This window comes from Cucurbita maxima, unplaced genomic scaffold (assembly GCF_002738345.1).
Source record: "Cucurbita maxima cultivar Rimu unplaced genomic scaffold, Cmax_1.0 Cma_Scf00047, whole genome shotgun sequence".
NCBI classification, from domain to species: Eukaryota; Viridiplantae; Streptophyta; class Magnoliopsida; order Cucurbitales; family Cucurbitaceae; genus Cucurbita; species Cucurbita maxima.
The window spans coordinates 82237-101468 of NW_019272063.1; the positions used below are offsets into that span (position 1 = coordinate 82237).

The 19232-nt window shown below is 36.1% G+C and overlaps 3 protein-coding genes and 1 long non-coding RNA gene across 6 annotated transcripts; 1 reads left to right on the plus strand and 3 right to left on the minus strand.

Annotated features, from left to right (window-relative positions):
* Window positions 1-292: 292 nt before the first annotated feature.
* On the minus strand, window positions 293-3805 carry LOC111470726. The gene is made up of 5 exons (XM_023116317.1): window positions 3541-3805; window positions 1463-1574; window positions 1042-1113; window positions 752-957; window positions 293-669 (listed from the first exon to the last, which is right to left on the minus strand). Exons 1-5 carry the CDS (start codon window positions 3648-3650, stop codon window positions 561-563), a joined length of 609 nt encoding a protein of 202 aa, XP_022972085.1. The 5' UTR covers window positions 3651-3805; the 3' UTR covers window positions 293-560.
* On the plus strand, window positions 3803-6828 carry LOC111470725. Its single transcript, XM_023116316.1, has 8 exons — window positions 3803-3892; window positions 4004-4506; window positions 4881-4935; window positions 5364-5438; window positions 5614-5705; window positions 6074-6155; window positions 6295-6378; window positions 6589-6828. Exons 2-8 carry the CDS (start codon window positions 4178-4180, stop codon window positions 6703-6705), a joined length of 834 nt encoding a protein of 277 aa, XP_022972084.1. The 5' UTR covers window positions 3803-3892; window positions 4004-4177; the 3' UTR covers window positions 6706-6828.
* Window positions 6829-7194: 366 nt separating this feature from the next.
* On the minus strand, window positions 7195-18373 carry LOC111470724 (U11/U12 small nuclear ribonucleoprotein 65 kDa protein). 3 transcript variants are annotated; one of them, XM_023116313.1, is made up of 11 exons: window positions 18160-18373; window positions 17965-18021; window positions 17619-17884; window positions 16809-16890; window positions 14054-14245; window positions 12046-12237; window positions 11786-11965; window positions 10908-10995; window positions 9617-9675; window positions 8538-8603; window positions 7195-7682 (listed from the first exon to the last, which is right to left on the minus strand). In XM_023116313.1, exons 3-11 carry the CDS (start codon window positions 17762-17764, stop codon window positions 7599-7601), a joined length of 1089 nt encoding a protein of 362 aa, XP_022972081.1. In that variant the 5' UTR covers window positions 17765-17884; window positions 17965-18021; window positions 18160-18373; the 3' UTR covers window positions 7195-7598. The 3 variants fall into 3 exon arrangements, with proteins under 3 accessions (XP_022972081.1, XP_022972082.1, XP_022972083.1); XM_023116314.1 differs by having other exon boundaries at window positions 18129-18373; XM_023116315.1 differs by lacking the exon at window positions 17965-18021.
* Window positions 9786-10901, minus strand: LOC111470727. The gene is made up of 2 exons (XR_002715102.1): window positions 10223-10901; window positions 9786-10135 (listed from the first exon to the last, which is right to left on the minus strand). It is a non-coding gene; the product is annotated as an uncharacterized LOC111470727 (long non-coding RNA).
* Window positions 18374-19232: the final 859 nt, after the last annotated feature.

Sequence of the window (19232 nt, forward strand, 5' to 3'; positions counted from 1 at the left end):
TCAAGTTCAATTAATTTCCTGCAAGTTGATTATTGAATTCAAATTTGGTACAAATTTAAAGGCAAATGGTTTCTAAGTGTACCTCAGAAGCCTAAGGTACAGCATGATTAGATATAAAACTTAGCCCCTCGATCACTATGATCAATACTTGGTATGGCATTAAGGGAACGACACCGATCAGCCCCACAGGTTTACCACACACCAAAGGAAGCCACGCAAAGGGTAGTTAATGCCAAACTTCAAAAGAAAAAATAAAAAAAAAGCAACCCAACAGCGATCAAAGGCCATACAATCATAAGAACAGGATACACTTCTATCATTATATTTAAGTTGAACAAATTCTTTACGCAAATCCTTTCATCCGGCCACAGGCAATATAACAGACAGGAAGAGTTAAGTAGATAACAATTGGGTCTAACCGTAACTTTGAATTCAACGGTCCATCCTTCAACTGTACAAGTATTCACTCGTTCCATCATCAACTCCCTCACTTATTATTATATGATAACAAAGTACCAACCAACCAATAAAACTATTTGCATGAGGTCGTTCAACTAACTTCACATTGCATTTTCAGCTGGTTGGGACTGGTAGGTGCGCCGCCTTAACTGGGACTCTGTCGATGGCTGCTGTAAGAAGATTTTGGTCGGATCATGTGGATCCACATATCTGCAAGTTAAACAGCAAAAACATAATCAAATGAAAAATTTTAACTTGACCATGAGATCGAATTTGACGAATGATAACTTACGCATATCTCATCATTTCATCGACAGGCGTTTGTGCTGCCTGCAATGGATCTACTCGAGGACCTGCATTCGTGTATTGATTGTATTGCCTCACTGAAGACAGCAGGTTGAAGAAGAGTGGTACAAAGGTACCACATCCCCCTTCCTTGAACAAAATCTTAAACGAGTGTGTCGAATAGAGAGCTCTGTGCTGGTCATCAGGCACCACCTGTGAGATAAGCTATTGATTAAGCTGTCTGAAGTGGGACTCGGACACACTAAACAAGATGAATTTAATAGTTCGCATGCTTACAGGTTCGACTAATCCAGAGATATTGTTGCAGAAAAATATTGGCTGGTTAAATTTTTCATCATGAACAAAGAGCTGCAAAAGCAACAAGCAAAATATTAGACAGAATGAGAGAACATTAGGGTATACAAAAATAAAACCCACAAAAGAGAGCCAATGCTCCAATAAGACATATATGATGATGGTGATTTGGCTATCAAGGAAAAAGGAATACAAGGATAATTGCTAGGGCAGAAGGTGCAAAGTCTAAATTTGGTTTCTAGAAATACAAATGATGCAATGAATTCAACAACAAACTGATTCACAACGAAAACCCTTTTGTTTATACAAGCAAAAATTCCACTAGTTAGCCTCCAAAGATAGACAAGTCTAAAAGCAAAAAGCATCAAGAAGGAAAGTAAACATAAAGAGTGAAAGTACATACCAAAGGCATGTCAAATGCAGTAAACCATGGATCTGGTTTACTTGACACAAAGACCATGCGTACATTTGACAAGTAAATAGTCCCTTTTGCTTTAACACGATCAGTATTAGCCCTAAAAGAGAGAGTAAAAACACATTACGCTTATGCATCATCTCTGCCATCTATGACCAAGTTCATCCAAATTGATACAAAGGAGGCATTGATTACTAATAAAATCTGTCAGAGTTGGATAAAACCTTCTAATTTTTATAGCAATAAGACTTAACAAATTAGTTAACAGAATCTGCCTAAAGAACACTTGACCCCTTTGAATCATACTATCTGCCTCATGCTAAATTCCCCACAAAAAGAGAAAAATAAATCACGCCAAAGAACAGTCCCTTATCAGAGACAACAGAAACATAAGAACCTTCAGCATCATAAGACAACAGGCTTGGAGTACAAAATTGAGGCTCGTTGCTATATCCCATCCCAAATGCTTTCCTTCCATTAACTCTTTGTCATTGAAAATTCTTAACAAAAAATCTCTTTAATGAAAAACCATAGAGAAAATAAAATGAAAGTATATACAACCAACATAAGAAACCAACAAGGGATAGCAGGGACCAAAACAAAAACCAAAGTAAGAACTAACAAAGGATAACTGCAAGACTCCTTTGCCACTATACCTAAAGGAGGTACTAAAACTAACCATAGACTAGACCACCTCCCAAGACCTCTCCACACCTAACAATCCTCTATTCCTTTCAAACCATATATTCAACAAGATGGCTAATTAAGTAGTCTTCCACAAACTTTTCCCATATCTCCGGAAGGAGGAGGATCTAGAACCTCCTCTGCCATCATGCAACAAGATCTATACAAGCCAAGAGATAACAATCAGTCCAGACAAGATTTATCACCAGCTATACCTCAAACCTTAGAAAAATGAGCTTAAGGGGCGGACAGCCAACCTAGACATCACCCCAACTACGGTATTACCAACATTGTCAAGGCTCTAGTACTCAACTTTCATCCTTCCGAGTAGACCAACCTTTTCAACTTAAACCTTTCGTCCTTCCGAGTAGACCAGCCTATATTTACTTGTCAATAGATTGTGCCACAAGGATTTTTCTGGAGACAAAACTGCCAAACCTAAATAGACACTAAAGCCACATTTCAAAGGGTGAGGTTAACGAGAAACAATGTACCTTCTTGACTCAAAGAAATTGTTTTCCGGTAATGAGATGACTGATGAGTACTCCCCTTTCATGGCCATTACAACCCTAAATAAAGCTTCTAACCTTTTGTATGAACATTTTGACGCCTAAGATTGCTTTAGAAAGTTTTAGACAGCCTCGTAATGTTCTAAAAAATTAAGTAACGAATTCTTAAATTTTTTTTTTTCCAATCTAGCTAATTACCCTGCTTCCCTCGTTCAGAATACCTTCACAAGTAAAAAAAATCAAACTGCCAGAAACTGAATCTGAAAAGAGAAAGAGAGACAGATCCTGAAACCATTTAATACGAATAATATAACGATTGTAAGCGACAGAGAAAATTCTGAGATCTCCAAAACCCCTCGACCATAGAAGTCTAGATCCAGGTTTTACAAGTCCAACAATATTATTCTATAAATCCCAACTGGTTCGTACCCTTCAGCTTGGTAAGTTACATATGGCGGATCAATGACCGGACACTGGTTTTCAAAATGAAAAAGAAGAGAAAATTATGCATGAATTGAACAAAGTCAAACGAATGAACGCAATGAAAAATTCCAAGAACCCGAAAAAATTTCTAATGTTGTAATACAAAAATCAAGTTCCTAAATTCAACGGCTCCTCCTCGCTTATACGAATAAAATTATAAAAGACGTTCACACAATCAAGGTCAATCAGGATTTCTCTACGCCAGGAATCAACTCAAATTCGCAAATCGGATTACCAATTCAGACAGAAATTTTAGAAAAACAGAAACCAAATAAGAAACCGACACAATTTTAGGTAATTTCCGCACAGCAAACTCCCAGCCTAGTGCAATTATAATGATCGGTCACGTAATGGGCACCGAAAAGGAAATAAAAGGGATATGGAACTAACCCGGGGATCTTATCAATCACAAATTCTACGCCATCTCTCGCCAATACAAAAAGCTCGTTGGTGAAGGGAACGGGCATCCCATTTTGAAATAGATTAGGATTGAGAGCCATGGAAGATGAGAATTAAGCCGGCCTTTGAAGACGCGAGATTATAAACTCAGCTGGCTGCCCACTTCCACGACCTTCTGGAATAATTCCTCGGTTGCACAGGGAGAAGCTTCAGGATTGACGGATATTAGCGGGAACGAGGCTCGCTCCTCGAGGAAAAATGGGGAAATTTAAAGGTCCTTTCCACAAAAAATGGGCGATCATTAGTGGATAAGATTACGATTGATCATCGACCAAACTATATTGTAAGAATTAAATTTTTTTACTTTAAAATTATTATGTGAAAATACTGTCTAATTAATTTGTTTTGTTGATAAAGTTGTTTTTTTTATTATTAAAACAATTTTTGGAAGCAGAAGATATGAAGTGAAATGTGCGGGAAAAATATGTGGTGATGGGCTTTTCCGTGCGCATGTAATGCTCTCTTTTCTTCTTCCCTTCAACTTTTGGGGTTTGATTTCTTCATCTCATGAGCAGTCGCGATTTTGATCTCCATTGACTGCTCGCAGGAACCCTATCTAAGTGCTCAAATGGCCCAATTCACCGCACATAGTCGGGTTAAGTTGTTGCTCAACGGAGACGGAGTGCCATTCGGTTCAGAACCAAAAGATCGTTCGCGACACAAGCTCAGATCAGTACGAACCCTTAAGCGAAGAACTCCTTTATCCGGTGCCTCCTCCACTGGACTTTCCCCTTCGTCGTCCTCGGCTTCAGCTTTGAGGAAATCCGCTCAGCGTGTTGGTGTGAGGGGTGAGAGCGTTAGCGGAGACGACGCCATTCTTGATATTGACTATGATTACGAGTTTGAGAGTGACGATCTGGCTTGCTTCAGAGGTCTCGTCTTGGATATTTCCTACAGGTAATGTTATTCCACTGAGATTATTGGAAAGCTGTTTGAATATTAATAGTGGCATAATCGGGAGTTAGTTAATTGTGGATGGCTATAAATAGGGGGAGTTCGGAGTTTAAGAATTAAGCATAATTTTTAGGAATTGGTGTACTGTAGATCTTAGGAAAGAGATAGCCATCACCTTTTGATATGTCCTGTATGCGGTACCATGCACTGAATAAAACGAACAAACACAAATAAACTTGACTCCATTTCTGTATGTGGAATGGAGTGACCTCCACTTTTTTGTGTATACTCGTTTCATGTTGCTTTGATATCTCCATATTGTTTGTATGACTGGAAAGGTTGTAATTTATCTTTTGCTGTTGATTTCCTTGCTTTAGGCCAGTTAACGTTGTTTGTTGGAAGCGTGCAATTTGTTTGGAGTTCATGGAGAAGGTTTGACCAATCTCTTTTACATATTATTTTCCATTGGTTTTCGTCATGAATAGGAAAATATGTCCAACTTCCGAGAGCGAAAAACAAAATGGGAATTGCTAAATGCTTTGATATTTAAATCCAAAGGGAATAAGGAAACTGTCAGTTCCACAAAAGATGATCACGATCCTTTTCTTGCTGACGATAAAATGACACAGAACTAAAGAAAAAATGGCAATGAATACGATGTTGGGTGTCCACGCTATCATGTAAAACTATTTGCAGAAAGTCTGTGAATTTAAAATCTTGATTATGGATTTCAAAAGGCTTAGATAAGGGTTTGGTTCTATCAATTGATTGAGGTCGATCGAGTAGTTTTGAATCCACTGTAAATGTTAACAATGCATGTTTCGGTATGTCTTTATCTCGAACCTTATTCGCTTTTCCAGGCTGATGTATTGGAATACTATGACCAAACTGTGAGTTCTCCAAGTGGATCCTTCTATATACCAGCAGTCTTAAGGGTATGCATCAAACATGTATCTGGTTCATTCATGGACTTTTTTTCACTGGATTCTACTTATTTCAATCTTTACTTCCATAACCAGGAGAAGCTCAACACTGAACTCATCTTTTTTTACTTGTCTTGTATTTTTCTAAGGCCTTTGAAGTAAGTTACTATACCATCTCCCCTGTCAGGTTCCTCATTTATTGCAAGTTGTAAAGAGAAGAAGAATCAAGCAGTCTTTGAGTCGTAAAAACATCCTTTATCGGGACAATTACACTTGTCAGTAAGTTACTCAATTTATCATTTAAATTTGAAATGGAAGAAGTTACTTTGAGATGCTTTGCTAATTTTATGATTCGATTACATAATCATTTTAATTGTAGTTTCATCAAAAACCTGAATAGCCTCTGAATTTCATGTGAGCTTGTCCCTTTAGTGGGTTTAGGTCTTTTTAAATTCTCAACACTACTTTCAATAGGAAGGCTTAACTAGACTATTAATATTGAAATGAGGAAGATATTTGCTATGAATTCTTTTCAGTTCTTGTTATTTTGTGGCAAAGGGTGAATATTAATTTCAACCAATGCTATCTTTGTATGCTGTCTCATTTTTCTTTATTTTTTCGTTGCCTTAAATGGGCCTCTTCTACAGGTATTGTTCATCACATGAGAGTTTGACGATTGACCATGTTTTGCCCGTGTCCCGGGGTGGAGAATGGACATGGGAAAATCTGGTGAGTTATCTATCCGGTAGATATTAATATAAGATTACAAATGCTCAACTGAATTTTCAATCATCGAAAGACTGAAGACGTCTTTGTTGAATCTTCACACCTGATCCAGGCTGACCCCTGTCCTCTCATGTTATAACAGGTGGCCGCCTGCGTGAAATGCAATTCAAAGAAAGGGCAAAAAACTGTTGAAGAAGCAAATATGAAGCTGAAAAAGACTCCCAAGGTAATATTATATTATGTTTCGTTTACAATGTTTGATCTCTTCAACATAGCGGCATCCCTTTTCAGAAGACGGTTGAGTCCTCCCGGCTTTTGTTCTGTTCTCAAGTCCCTGGACTTAAAGTCTCATTTCTGTAGTAGACCAATTTGTTAACATCCCTTCCGACATCTAATGCAGGCTTATTTATGGGTTTTGACACCTTGAATCTTGCAGGCACCAAAAGATTACGACATACTTGCCATTCCTCTAACCAGTACCGCAATAAAGATGTTGAAACTCAGAAAGGGGACCCCTGAAGAATGGCGTCAATATCTGTCGAGTGAGCAATGACGTGCACTCATAATGGCACTCGTAAATTCTTCTCTGAACAAATTGCACATATCATACATACACTTGTTTCTTCTAAGACTTCGGCACCTTCAAACTAATTTATTCTATCATTACCTCCCACAAGCATTTTGCATTTTTTTTTTTTACTGCTAATTGATAATATGCGACTTCATTTTGAGGACCAAAATTGTCACGACCTGTTTGCTTCTTAATTTGGATTGATTTTTTAAAATGCTTTTAAAAAAATTAAGTTTGATTGAATTAGGTCATCCACTACTACTAATTATTATTATTGATTTGAGCCCAAATATGTTCGAAAAATGATAGATTGAATTGATTAAAATAATTCACGAATATAATTTTTCACTTGTGTTATAAGTATTATAATTTTTTTCTAAGTCCAATCACCTGACCAATATTCCTAGAACTGAACATACAGCTCAAATCCTTGACTCGAGTTTAACATAACAAATCTCTACACAAACCAACTCAACAATTGCACCAAACGACCAGTAAAAAATGACCATTTAGCACACGCCACGTCAACTCCCTCCATTTTTGGAAGCCAGGTGATACAGCCTCATTTGATTCAAATGGCCTCCTCCTACATACTTGGAGAGAAAAAACGAGCGGCAGTGCAAGCTATTAATTACATTAAGCGCCCACTAAGCTGTTTACATGCTGGCTAGCATGCCTGTTGGGAAATTTTTAGTACAACAGTAGTATGAAACTTTCTGTGCTACTTCAAATTGTTTATCACATCTATACTACTTTAAAAATAAAAAATATATCACTTAATACAATACCTAATTCTCAATAGGAGTAACTATAAATTTCCCGTGAGCCAGCATAAGCTTATATTTTACGGTTTCAGGGGGTACTAGGAGCCGACTTTAACTCCCCTTGGCAGCTCCTGGATTGCGTCCAAACTGGATAATCATTGGCTTGCCTTTGAATACGTAACCATTTACTAGATTCTGTCAAAACGATAAATGTGGCATTTTAGACATGTAAATCAGTTTAGTCCTACCGGAAGAATAGAACAAACCAAACAGGCAAGCACAAATAATACAACAACCTTCAGGTATTTGAAATAGCAATTCTATAGTATTTCAAGCCGAAGGGCATCCAAAAGAGAAGTCTTCGCAGTATTTTGCAAGGCCACCAATTGAGAAAACATATCTTAGGAGAGGTAATATGGGAAAAATTGAGTCTGACAGTTATTTATCTTGTGCGTGTAATATGAGTACAGGAGTAGGGAAGTTAGCATTTTGCTGAGGTTCTAAAATAAGGGAGAGATACCAGCCCCCATGGAATGGCTGGGTAGTTTTTCGGGTGGTTTTTCACCCAGACATTCCCATACATAAACTCTAGATGCATATATCATATTTATTCAGAAGAAAACAAAGGTAACAAAGAGATTTTACAAAAAATAACAATAATAAATAAATCAAGAGCAACTGCCATTAACCCTTCCTAGTGAATAAATATAAATCAACAGCGAAGGTAAGCTTTTGTACCAACTATGAGACAGCATGCATAGAACTTAAGTTGCACAAAATATTAACGAACAAACAATTAAGCCTTTGTAATATAGTCGCTTTTATGGTGTCAAGTGAACTAGTGATTTTCTACACCCTAGCTCCATGCCTTTAGCTTTCTTTTATTTTATTGCTATTAATTCAAAAATAACTCTGGTGTAAAACAAATACTGAATTTTACTACTAAAATAAAATTACATAGATTGACAATCAAGAGTATTTATAACCAATATGTCAAGTGATCCTTCAAAAAGAAAAAAGTTAAATAGATCGAAATAATCAAATACATACCAAAGCATGTTGCGCAAGTTCAACTGATGGAAGTGTAACAAATGCTTGGCCCCTCATTCTTCCCTCCTGAAATTCAAAATAAGAAAACTTCAGAACCCCAAGTCATAATTAAATACATTTGGACAACCAATCATTGCTTTCTGCTTTTCTTTCAAGAAATTTAATAGGAAAAAACATTGAAGCCACGCTAGACATCCAAGTAGTTGGATTATGAGGTAAGTAAGCTGTTATTTGATAATATAGGTTGTATTCTTTTGAACAATTGTTATCCTAGTCCGAGTTTAATTTGATTATTTTTTTCTAAGCTTTCCATGGTTTGTTGCTTGCAGCATTTAGATACTTTTTTTAGATACAATTTCTCTATTCACTTGATACAATTTCTAATCGATTTCTACCTTCCTCAGCATCAAACTTGAAGAGAAATGTTCCCAACATGGTTAGCAAGACTGATATAATTGTTTTTTTTATAAGAAACCGAGCTTTCACTGAGAAAAATGAAGAACTATACAAGGGTATACAAAAAAACACACCCACAAACAGGAGTCCCAACACTAGCTACAAAAGGGATCCAATCCAAGAGATTGATAAGATTTGTTGTCTTCAAATACTTAACCCTTTATTCTTAGTGTTCCATGCCTAATATTGGAACTTTAATATACGGTTTTACTACTTTCTATATATTGTGAACTTTTAATCGCTAAGCTGTGGCCTTTCACCCTTTAAAAATAGTGACCAGGGTCGCATTTATATGGTAGAGAGGAGTTGACAACACTATGCAATATTGCAATATTGAGAACCGCATCTTTAGGTCATCTACAACACAATGCTTTTTCTAAGACTTCCTTTATTTATGCTTATTTATCTTTGTAAAAGCCGATGCCTAACAATAAAGCACATTATACATACTCTTAGCTCCCCAACTCAGAGAATGAGACAACTTTGCAGATGTTGCTTTTTAACAAACTGAAGACATCTGACAACTTTACAGATGTGCTTCAAGTAGTCAGGGAAGAAATTATAGTTCTCGTTTATCCAAAAAATTCTTATCAAAACGTACACATCTGACAACAATACCTAACCTGCATTAGCTTCACAGTGAGAGCAGATTTGGCTTCATCAATACCTCCAAATAATGATCCTACAAAATACAATTTAAAAGCAATATATTTAAAACCTCCCATTGAAAAGATGAATTCAAAAAACAAATATATAGGCTGATCGGGATAGATCATTGCAATTGTTCGTCTTAAAAAAGACAAATATATAGGCCTATCCAAGGATTACAAATGAGGTGGCATTAACTTAAAAGTATAGATGCCCATTTATGAAATCTCAGATTTACATCTCGATATATTCATGTAACCAAAGGGTCAGAGGTATAATTTTATCAAACATAAGAAAATTTCTTTTCACAAACTCTTGGTGTCTGTTCGAATGTTCAATATAGAGGTGGCTAGCTGGGACGATTTTTCGGAAAAACTAGATGAGGTCCAGCTATCTAGGGGCCAAAGACAGAATCTGGCGGAAGTTAGATCCAAATGGCTTTTGTTCTGTGAAATCCGTCTTCCTTCATCTCACCAAAGAACTCCTTTGGTGAACTACATATGAAAGTTCAAGATACCAAAGAAAATTAAATTTTTTTATTCAGACTTTGGTGTACAAAAAGCCTTAACACCGAAGTTTACCTCTTACAGTCGAGTGTTTGTGCTATAATGAAAATGAGACCTTCAATCACATCTTCATTCAGTGCTTCTATGCTCAGAAGGCCTGATGTTTCATTTTGAATGAATCTGGTATGGCATATTGTCTCCCTGATTGTGTCGATTCTTAGCTTCTAGAAAACTTTTAACATAACTTCTTAAAAGGCCTTTGACTTATTGGTTCCAAAGACAAGTCGACTCTGGTGGATTGTTTTTATAATCCTATGCAGCATAAAATCTCGTCTGCTCAAACCACAAGAAGTACTTTTGTAATCACAACCTCGTGATTATTAACAATGGAAAGGCTTTGCTTTTGTAGGATTTTGGGCAGGGGTATTCTCAACCCCTAGCCCTTAGCTTGTTTGCCTTTTATCGTCATAATACATCACCCGTTTCAAGGGGCACCAAAGTAAGAGGTCAAAGGGGGAGTTTTCATCCATAAATACGTCAAAAATTATTCACACGGAGTACATCCCAAATTCCCCCAATCCTCTTGCCATCTCACGACTTTGCCTTCATATTTGAACCCCTACCCAAGATTCCTTAATATCAATTCTAAGGCTTCCAGTTCATGAGAAAATAACAAAAATAACAAATAGTGAAAAAATAATCAACAGTGCCGTGTATTTCCATATATGCACACAGGCTGAATTGGGGCAAAGAAACTAACCAAATATATAGTAGAGGTCATCATTCACTACATCTTTGGCTAAGTTCTTAATATACAGCACCGAAGTAGGACTCCCAGCAGTATAGTTCTGCAATATCCATGAAATTTCCAACATTATTTTTCTATCATACTCAAATGGTAAATTAAAAGAAAAAGGTAGCTAAATATACCCAACCCTAAACCAGGGAAATGAAAGAAAAATTTATTAAAACAAAGAAAATAAATTTTATTGAACTCATCCCCTCTAAACACTTAATTATTCTCATAACCTTTATTGACCACTGGCCAACCCAACAAGCATCAACAAAAGAGGGAACATCGGTATCCAAAATGCTGTCAACAAAGCAGAAACTTAAAATATCCGCAACTAGAAATTCACAACTTTGCTAACAAGAGACAAAAGAGCAATACCGAACCCATTTGGTCATTGACACCCAAAGAGAGTCATTAAATCTAGTTGTGGACCATACCTCTCTAGTCTCTACTGACACACAACCCTTCTAAAAATCCTCCTCTCTCTCTCCAGCCAAATATTTCACAAGAAAATAAGGTTGCACACCCCAAGGAACAAGATGCCCATGATTGTCCAAGAAAACAAAAGCAAAACGTCTTAGAACTACCTTTGTCAAAATTCTGAATTTAAAACCAATAGGAACCAAATCACGGTCAAATTTCTAATGCAGTAAGCCTTTTTTATAAGCATATGTGGTAAATTTTTATTTAAGAAAAATGTTTAACCATCTTCAAAGCACTTTTTTTTTTCCCCTCACTAAATAATTTGTTAAAACATATACAAAAAATGGAGCTTAAATAAATGAATGTACGAATAACATGCAGTGTTTCATACTTGAGCATTAAAATATCACATGGTAAAGTACCTTGAACATTGGAAGTGATAGAATTTCTTCTGGAGGCAATTTACCTCTCTCTAAATCTTCGAGTGTTGCATAGGATTTAAGATCTGCTGCTTCCTTTTCTGTCTCTTCGACCTCATTATTAATATCATCCTCCTTTCCTTCCTGCTTTCTGTCATGAACCACCTTAGGGGCAATTTTAAACTGCAACAACTAAACAAGTGAATTTGATGAATCATATAAATAAAGCATATGCCAATTAGCTATCTAATGATAAAAGCAACCTGAAACACTGGGTTTTTCTTTTTTATCATCGGAATCTCTTTGGGGACTAATGTGGAAGGTTTCACCCCAACAGTCTCATGAGCCACATCTTTGTCTATACCCGGGCCTACAATTGCTTCACACCTAGACCGCTTGTTTCCTGATCTTGCAGTTTTTGAGACTCCACTTGAATTATATTTTCCCTCCACATCCTAATGCACATTTATATCCAATTAATCAGTAAGTATCAAGACAAAAGGGAGTAGATTATTATATCAGGCCTCATATAAAATAAGGAAAGATACCTTCTTAAAGTAGTAAGAAAATGAATAGAATAAAAATCAAACAATACAGAAGAACTAAGAAGACAAGGACAAAGGAGAGTATTTTTACCAAAAAGAAAAAAAATAAACGGGATGCAACTAAAGATTATAGGTAACAACTTCAACAAAATTGACAAAAGAAAAAATTGGTATCATCATCCATAAGAGTGAAAAAAGATTACATATTTTTTGTTAACATGCTCTCAGTATGACTTCAAACTACGATAAATAATTATAATTAGTTATCGCAGAAATTCATGACAATTACTTTTTTTATAGAAAAAAATTGTATGAAATTTACAAAAATGGGAGAGGGTCCTAATCCATTGGAATTACAATAAACTTTTCCAATCAGACAAAAGTGTAGAGTAGGAGCAGGAAATCAAAAGATAGGAACATATGCCTTTATGGGTGTTGGTCACTAGGCCTGGTTTGTTCTTTTGGATGGGAGTCCCTTTTGTAGTTAGTTTAGAACTCCCGCTTCTTTCAAACTTGTTTTTTTTTTTTACACCCTTGTATTCTTTCATTTGTTCAATAAAAATTTGATTTCTTATAAAAGTAAGAAATAAATAAAAACTAAAACATTTATTCCAAAAGATATAGCTATGAATTTACCAGCTCCAGAGGCATAGTTACTTTAGTCAAAGTAGTTCAATCAAGCATCCCCTTTATTTGCAGTCCATTTTTAAACACACTGGGATGATGGTGAGGAGATTGGAAATGATATCCAGGGGTTTCTTCTATAAAAGTTCTAGAAGTGGAAATGGCCATAACCTTGTTAATCAGGAAGCTACTTCTCTACACACATTACAAAAGGAGGTGTTGGGGCAGAAAATTTAAAAGCTAAAGATTTTCCCCTTCATGCTAAGTGTATATGGCGTTTTTGAATGACCAAAATGTCACTGTGGAGATGCATCATTGCTACAAAATACCAGTCTCACCACTCTCTTTTGAAGAATTGAACCCTTCTTCTAAATGTCCATTCAACTTCAGTCCCTAGGTCTCTACTTCTTATTGTAACTTGGCCTATACGTGTTAAGAGGTGGCTGTAGGTAATGGAGACAAAGTTCTATTTTGGGAGGATCCCTGGCTTTTCAATGCTCCTCCCCACTTGGCCTTTTCAACTGTCTTTAGCATTGCAAACACCAAGGGCTCCCTTATTTGTCAATGTTGGACCAATCCTTTGAGAGGATGGAATCACAAATATGGGAGAAACTTTTCTGATGCTGTTGTGGAGGAATGGCCATCCCTAGCAAGCTGCTTACGAATTTAGCACTTGAGAGAATAGGGAAGATGCTAAATTTGAACCTTTGATGGTAGTTAGTCTTCATACTAAGAGTCTGGTGCCAACCTTTCATTTAACCATGCTATCCTTACATTATATATCTTGCTCAACAAGGTGAGAGTTTTCTGCAGATTATACTTAATCAGGGAAAAAACAAAAAAATTACTCCTATATCACTGCTTAAATTTTCACGGAAAATGCCTTTCTATTCAATCTTTTCATTAAGTAAATTGTGTGGTGTACCAAGGAAAATAAAATTTGAAGCAACAAAGAGGTAAGTATCTAAATACACTGCCCAGCATCCTCCAAAATCTTCAAAATAACCGCATTACACAACAAACCATGAGTGCACAAATGCATCTATGTACTTAAAGTGAATCAAATATGCACAACCTACATTTATCAATCTAGGCAAGTTACCTCTTCTGAGGACTCCATTTCTGACTCATCACTGGACATATTTGTTATTTGAGGCCTTGGAGTGGCAGGAGGAGGAAGTGGTGGCAATGTTAGTGATGACGGTGGTGCAGGAACGGAAGGTGGAAGAGGTGGAGTGGGTAGAGGCAATCGGAATGGAGCTGGAATGTTCATCTTATTCATTAAATGCAACACCTACAATTAAAAAAAGAAGTTGTGAGTATTTACTTCAAATGTGCTTCCATAGGTTAAACATATAAGTTTTTTTTTTTTTTTTTTTAATAAGAAACATCAAGGAACATTCAACCAAATTGAACCACAACATCCAGACTAATTTTAACTAAAAACTCCTTAACAAGCACTTTTTGGAGGGAGCACCAAGGCCTCTAACGTTCCATAAGACTATCTTCGTGAGACAAACCCCTTCATCTACTTCCTCTGGTTCATTCTCCCAAGTTCTCAAAATGCCATTCAACTATCTAACGTTCTTCTTGCCCATTGGATTGCCTCTTCTAGGAACATACACAATTTCCATCTTTTCGAAGCTTTAACTAGACTTCTGCTAAACGGTGAAGGAACATAACTCCACCAACCCTTTTGACTTTTTTCCTTTTCCTCTCCTCTTGAGTTTCCTCTACGTGATCTACTTTCATTATAGTACCATCATTCCCATCTTTTCTTTTCTCAATAGCCAAGGTTGTATCCACTTCTAAAGCTAAAGGGAAAGCTTCATTTTCTTGAAAACAAAGCTGAAAATTCTCAAGGATCTCTACATAATCCTCTACCCCTCTTTCGTTTTCCTTTACCACATCTTTTTCATCATCAAATTTCTATTGCAAAGCTTAGCCTTGGTATTGGTTGTAGAGAAAATTTTCCCCTTGTAAAAAAAATGACTTTTCCACGACCCTTCTCTAAATCTTCCACAAATTTGACTAATTTTCCCTTTCCTCCTGAAATTAGAGGGAAATTTGGAACGTCTCCCTGATGCAAAGGACCACTGTTACTTTGACTTGACAGGGGAGTCTGCATTCGTGTGGAGCTTGAGTGAAGGCTACGATCAACCGTGTGGGGTCCACAGTCAATCTTATCGAACATGTGATTCAAATTTAGGTAGAAGACTGAAACCTCTCCCTGCAACATTGGAATATTCAGGTAAAAACTAGTTACTGATGAGTAAAAAAAAAAAAAACTGTCCCTTAACCTCCACAAATCTATCAGATTAGAACTGGATCTCATGTCATTGTCATGGAACCTTGTGGCTGCTTCGGACAAAAGTCCACTGTGAACTTCAACTTTCTTTTAGGCCAACAACCAGCCATCTTGGAGCACAATCATCTGGGCGGAAGACACTGGTTCTCTATCAAGGATTTTCCTTTCATTGGGGGATGAATCCACAGTAATTCCTTGCACTTCAATTGCAACTTCTAAGCATTCAATGAGGGAAGAGCTTTGATTTGCATAGTCCACAAAATCCCCTCAAAGCAAGCAATCAATTATCGCCTTGAACCTGGCTAGGCTCCATAAATGCAAGGGATTTTTTTTTTTTTTTTTTTTTTTTAATTTTATCCAACCCTTGTAAGAGGGGACCCTTGTAGTTCTCTCGTGCTTCCGAGGGACCCATCTTTCTAACTTCATTGTAAAGGCTCCTAATGTAACCCCCCTTACAATCATAGCTAGTAGCCTTGTACACTTTGTCAAGGGGCACAACAAAAGGGCTTTATCAGGGAAGAAAAGATTAACAGTGAAAGATTCCTCCGGCTGCTTGTCAAGGGTTTCCAAAAATGTTGCCCAATCATCGTGGAAGTCTCTTCTAGTAATAACCAACGGTTGAACCCATTTAAAAAATCTAACTTCCTTCTTATCCACTTCTATAAGACTAAAACCCTCCTCCTCTAACATACTTGAGGAATCTTTTTCTCCTTATTGGTTTATTTTTCAACACCTCTGCAAAGGAGGAGCCTTCGTACTTCCCTTCCATGAGGGTTTTATTTGAGAGCTTCTTTGTCTTCTAATTTGGTTTTCATGTTTCATTCAAAATCTCTATAAGAAGTTCCTTGAAGGACGTCCAACCATCTAATCTCTATCAGAAGGAACAACAAGATTCATTGGTTCATTTTTCAACACCTCTTCAGAGGAGGAGCCTTCCCACTTCCCTTCCATGAGGGTTTTATTCTAGAGCTTCTTTGGCTTCTCATTTGGTTTCCATGTTTCATCCAAAAACTCTATAAGAAGTACCTGGAAGGACTTCCAACCATCTAATCTCTATTAGAAGGAACAACAAGATTTCTCTTACCACCCAATCTATAAACCTTGATGATCTCAAGAAAGGAGCCTCTTTTGTTTGTAATCTTTTTGAGTCCAAATAAACCCATTACAACAGTCAACCTTTCAATAGAACTTTGGAGAGTGCAGGGCAAGCAGCAGCAGATACTCAAGGGAGTTAGTTAGCCAAACAATCATAACTTCCTCAAGAACTAACTCGAACCTTTTATTTTAAATGAGATTCCTTAATCCTACATCGTCTACGTTCCTTCCTTGGACCAAAACCACAAGAGAAGGTTTTGTTTCTATTTTTCTAGAAAGAAGACCAGCAACCATCATGAGCAAGGAGCACTAGCAACAACTACTGAGCAAAGTCACCAAAAAAACCTCAGGAGGTCACGAGAGGCAACATTCAAAATTGAACTTCACTTTAAGCATATAAGTTTTAAGTTTCTCTTCAAACATATAAATTATCATTTCATTTGTAAACAACAACCTGTGTATAAAAGCGTGGGACAGCTATGAGGGCATTAACGATGTTGGTCAGGATATTGCCATCTGGAGGAGGATAAGCATACCTAAAAAAGTGTTTACCAAATTTTAACAAATGTACAATCAAATACAATTGTCTCCATAGAAATTTGGTAAAGAACAAACAATTTCAATCAGATCAATAACAATGGATAATCAAGAACCACAGTATTTTGAAGAAAATGAATCCAATCAACACAACAGGTGATGCAGTGCAGAAGGTATCCAAAGAATATCCGTACCTTTTCCATTTAAGGATTGTATATATTTTCTCTTTGGATTGTTGGAATTGTCTGATTAACCTATTTTTGTGGGCAAGTATTCAAGAACATCATCCACATAATCGCAAAGAGTTTCATTTTCTCCACATTTGATTTAGAAAAATCTTTTATAGACATAAACGCTAGTGCCACAGAATTGTCTAAATTACATCTCTAAAGAGAATAACTATATCACTGTTTTTGGACTTACAGAGCTGATTTATGTCATTCTCATTAAATGTTGATTTAGTACTCCTATAATGTCGATTCAGTACCTTTTGTGAGGCTCGTTTAAACTAGAGTATGTCTAATTGTGTAGATGCTCAAAACTTTAATACAAAAGTTCGACAGTTTAGAACTTACAGAACAACTTGCGTTTTCAAGAAAATGAAACATTAAAGAATCATCAATTTCAACTATCAATCTTAAAGAATTTGTAGACCTAGCATACATAACAATACATTACAAATTATAATGTAAGATGAAAACAATAAATAGTGGTAAGAGCACCGTACTCCAGATGAGGAGGGAATGGATAGTCCACACCAAGCCTTGCAGCAATTGGCTCACCAAAATGCAGAGGCGTTGCTCTCATACCCACAGTATGATCTTTACTCCTGTGGTCCTTAGGCATGCAATCTTTGATGGCAGCATCATCCATCTTGGAAGATGAGGATCAACAATATTCTTCGTTCACAAAGATACAGTCTGTTTAAATCTATTATATGAAAATGGTGTCGCACCGCTTTCCTCTGCTAGAAGTTCACCAAGAAGCCTCAACCTGCCACCAAAAGAAAACCAAATTAGAAAAATGTCATCTCTATCACTGAAAGCATATACTCAAAAAAATTGTTGTCTCACTTCCTAGTTACGGTAGCTCGGGCTAGTATAAAGTAGATATTTGTTGCTAATGGCTATCTGAAGTGATAAAAACAAAACAAAAAAGAAACAATCATTCAATCGTGATTGCAGCAATCGTAAGTACACCAAATCTTCACAAAAATACGCAATAGTCACAAACAAACCTTGAAGCAGTCGAATGAGTGAGAGACTTACAGGGGAGGGACGAGGGAGAACGATAAGTCGGAATAGAGAAGAGCGATTCTCGAGTCGACCAGTGACGATTCTGCATTCAGAGACGAGGGATGGAGACTGATGTCGATGGGAATCGAACAGCGAGCTGAGAGTGAGCGAGATTGCTTGGGATTCAGGGGAGGGCGGGCAGCAACCGCGCAAGAAGCTACATTTTTTCTATTTTCTTTTTGCTTTTTTCTTTTTTGTTGAAACGGAAAATAGTGATTTTTTCTTTTTTTTCCTTATTAAAATTATTTTGTGTTAAAATTGCTTATTAAAGCTGGGCTAAATTACCTTTTTCTCCTTGAAGTTTGAGTATTACTTCAATTTAGTTTTTAGATTTCAATATCACAAATAAGGTACTATTTAATCTTCATTTTTCATATCCAAAATTATTCTCTAATATTTATATTACGTTTTAAACACAAATTTATTTTCATAAGTTTTAAAATTTATAAAACACGTGACAACTTTTTGTAATGATTCTTCAATCAAAACTAAACTGAAAGTAAAAAAATGAAACATTTGTTCCAGTTTAAGGAGTAATTTGATAAAATTAAAAGTTTATACATCTTATCATAATCTATGATAAATCTTTTAGATGCTCTATTATTTATTTTATTTTTTTTCAACAAATTTAGAAGTGAAATTGAGCTATATTGTGTAATGAAGTGATGGAAGGTTTTCACTTCACATACTAAAATGCTACAAAATTGTTATATACTAAACTTGAATCACTACCTTAGTGTATTTTTTTTTAACATTTTTTAACCTATTTTATATTCTTGAATTTTGGTATAGTATCAATTAAATTTCAAAATTGATAATTTCACTATTTTAACTTCATGGTACCTCCATAACTTCGATATCAAATATCATATCAAAGTCGGTAGTTTGATCTCTTTCAACAAGTACTAAGCTCAACAAATAAAATCAAAATCAAAATAATTTTATTTTAAGTATTTTTATCTTTAAAAATTCATAAAAAAGTAATAAAAAAAAATCGATATTTTTTTAGTTTAACAACATTTGGAAGCCCGTGTTTCATAATTATA